Here is a 2,699-nt window from a genome sequence, read left to right as displayed (position 1 = left end):
ATCAGTTGCATATCCATTGCATAAACAAACGATACATAATTAAATGATGATAAAATAAACGGTGCGCATCCTTCTGTGTCCAAGTGAACAGTGGGCGATTGAACGGTGTCCAAATGAACGGTGTCCAATTGAACGGTGTCCAAGTGAACTGTGTCCAAATGAACCGTGTCCAAGTGAACAGTGTCCAAATGAACAGTGTCCAAGTAAACAATGCGCATTTTTCTGTGTCCAAGTGAACAGACAAGCAATTCCACGGTGTCCAAGTGAACGGTGTACAAATGAACAGCACGCATCGTTCTGTGTCCAAGTGAAAAGTGGGCAACTGAACGGTGTCCAAGTGAACGGTGTCCAAGTGAACGGTATCCAAATGAACGGTGTCCAAGTGAACGATATCCAAGTGAACAGTGAGCATCCTTCTGTGTCCAAGTGAACAGTGGGCACTTGAACTGTGTCCAACTGAACGGTGTCCAAATGAACGGTGTGTAACTGAACGTCGTGCATTTTCTTTCGTGTCCAAAAACAACGGTGCCCAAAAGTTTCGTGTCCAAACGCACCGTGTCCAATTGAATCGTGTGTCAAGTGCCGTGTCCATTTGCACCGTGTCCATTTGCAACGTGTCCAATTGTACTGTGTCCAACTGAATGCCACTCGCCGTAACATCCAGCAGAAATAATAGTTTGAAACTATTACAATCTGTAAAAAAAAGAAGATTCTCATGATCATTCAACATAGTTGAATCTATTAAATGTATCTATTAAATGTATGTATGGTAATATCTATTAAATGTATTTATTAAACAGAAAATTCAATATCTAATTTTAATTAATTTTGTTAAATATTAAATTTAGATCAATATAGAAATGTATGATTACCTCTACATTGCGTATATTTCCGTCGCTTACACGTAACGTCTCTTTGATTTGGACGGCATCAAAATCTGTTTCCGATTCCGCAAATACGTACATGTTTCTTAACTGTTAACAGAATTGTTCATTTTATAGTACACCATATTTCAAGTTTGTAATATACAAAAACACAGCAATATCTATATTTATAATCATAATATTTATAGAAAAGATATAGAAAATTAGTAAAATTAAATTACGGTCATATTCGAGTCATGGGCAGAGTCTACGATGCAATTCAATGCTCTGGTAAATTCCTTGCAATTCTGACGAAGTAGATAGATGACCCTGGAGCCTAGACTTTCCAGCTTGTCGATTATAGTCGGTGAAGCACGTGTACATCTATCCATCCTTTTCGCGATAATAATTTTGGGCACGTATTCATTATACTGGTCGCTGAATACGTCTATCCCTGCATTTTCCAAGTACTCTATCCAGCTATATATCCCACCATTCACAGTAACGGTGAGTATAGCTAATTAGGTAAAAAATTATAATTATATTATTCTTTCTATCAATTTTTTCTTAATATTAACGTAGACGGAAATGTAGATTTCTAATTATATGTAATTAAAAATAAAGTATTTTTTTAAATAAACTAGATATATTAATACGAAAAATGTAAGATTTCAAGAAAATTTCATAAACTCCACCTAACACGATCTGTGCTACGTAAACTACCGGTGGTTCACGTATTATAGACAAGTCATATGAAATTAATCCGGCATGGACTCAGGTAGAACATAAAATCATTTTGATGTCAAGATTATATTATTTTGACATCAATATCATGAAGTTGTCATGAAAATGCTATCGTTTGATGTCAAAATGACTTTTATATCACTTGACATCATTTTAATTTTTATATGGCTTTGTGTTCCTGGGGAACGAATTATAAAAAAAACAATCATTACTTTAGTTATCAAAATATCTAACACCGCGAAGAGTGAAAAAATATATATATATATGTATGAAAAATGTGAGCACAAGTAATACAATTGTAGTCTATTTACCTTTGTTCCATATTTGAAATATTTTCTGTGGTTCCCAAAATATAGGTCGAGCCATCACAACTACTGCATAGTTGTGATAATTACGATTGAAAATAGTGCGCGGGTACCAATTTTTCGGCTGATTAGATTCCGATTGTTGCTCCATCGTGTAACACAGTAAAACGAGTTTTACCACTGAAAAATAATCAGTAAGCAAATTAAAATATAACTCAAAGAACATCAAGGAGTATCACGCATTCGGACGCCACACTAGGAAAAAAAATTTAGTATCTCTAACAAAACTGTTTAGTTGAGGTGTTTTTTAATAGCAACCAAATATCCTGTTTTCCATAACAAAATATTTAGTTGCTCCCGCCAAATATATATTTCTGCTTTGTTGTCTGGACCAAATGATTTTGTTCTCAGACTTCATATAAAGAAATTAAAGATTTCAGTTAATTTACCTATAGAAATTGCATAATGATAAAATATTATTTTACATAAATTAAAATAATGTCCAATAGATACTATTTTGTCTTTCCGTACACTAAAACTTAAATTTTATATGCTGAAAAAAATTATAGTAATTTTAACATAACTGTTTTGTTCTCCTAACCGAACAATTTGGTATATTCTATCTACAAGTGCCATATGGTTTACCGCCATTCACGAATAGATGGCGTACTTGCTGCGGGTTTGAAATCTGTGCGCCTGCGTTCTATGGCTCCTACACGAAGAACGCGGCAAGCGTTCCCGCGTCCTATGTGCAAAAGCCACTACTCATAGGTCTCGACCCCAAGGA

General features: G+C 34.7%; 1 protein-coding gene across 1 annotated transcript in view; it reads right to left on the bottom strand.

Annotated features, from left to right (window-relative positions):
* Nucleotides 1-2,063, bottom strand: part of LOC116849632 — a 10,571-nt gene extending 8,508 nt beyond the window's left edge. The window contains exons 1-3 of the mRNA XM_032826973.1: nt 1,919-2,063; nt 1,106-1,380; nt 873-974 (exon numbers count right to left, since the gene is read on the bottom strand). Of these exons, the coding sequence (XP_032682864.1) occupies nt 873-974; nt 1,106-1,380; nt 1,919-2,063 (522 nt within the window). The remainder of the gene's footprint in view (nt 1-872; nt 975-1,105; nt 1,381-1,918) is intronic.
* Between the last annotated feature and the right edge of the window lie 636 nt (nt 2,064-2,699).

Source organism: Odontomachus brunneus, unplaced genomic scaffold, assembly GCF_010583005.1.
Source record: "Odontomachus brunneus isolate Ranch 3 - 2012 unplaced genomic scaffold, Obru_v1 Obru_scaffold_121, whole genome shotgun sequence".
NCBI classification, from domain to species: domain Eukaryota; kingdom Metazoa; phylum Arthropoda; class Insecta; order Hymenoptera; family Formicidae; genus Odontomachus; species Odontomachus brunneus.
The sequence above is the reverse complement of the archived record's forward strand: the minus strand, read 5'-3'. Positions and strand labels throughout refer to the sequence as shown.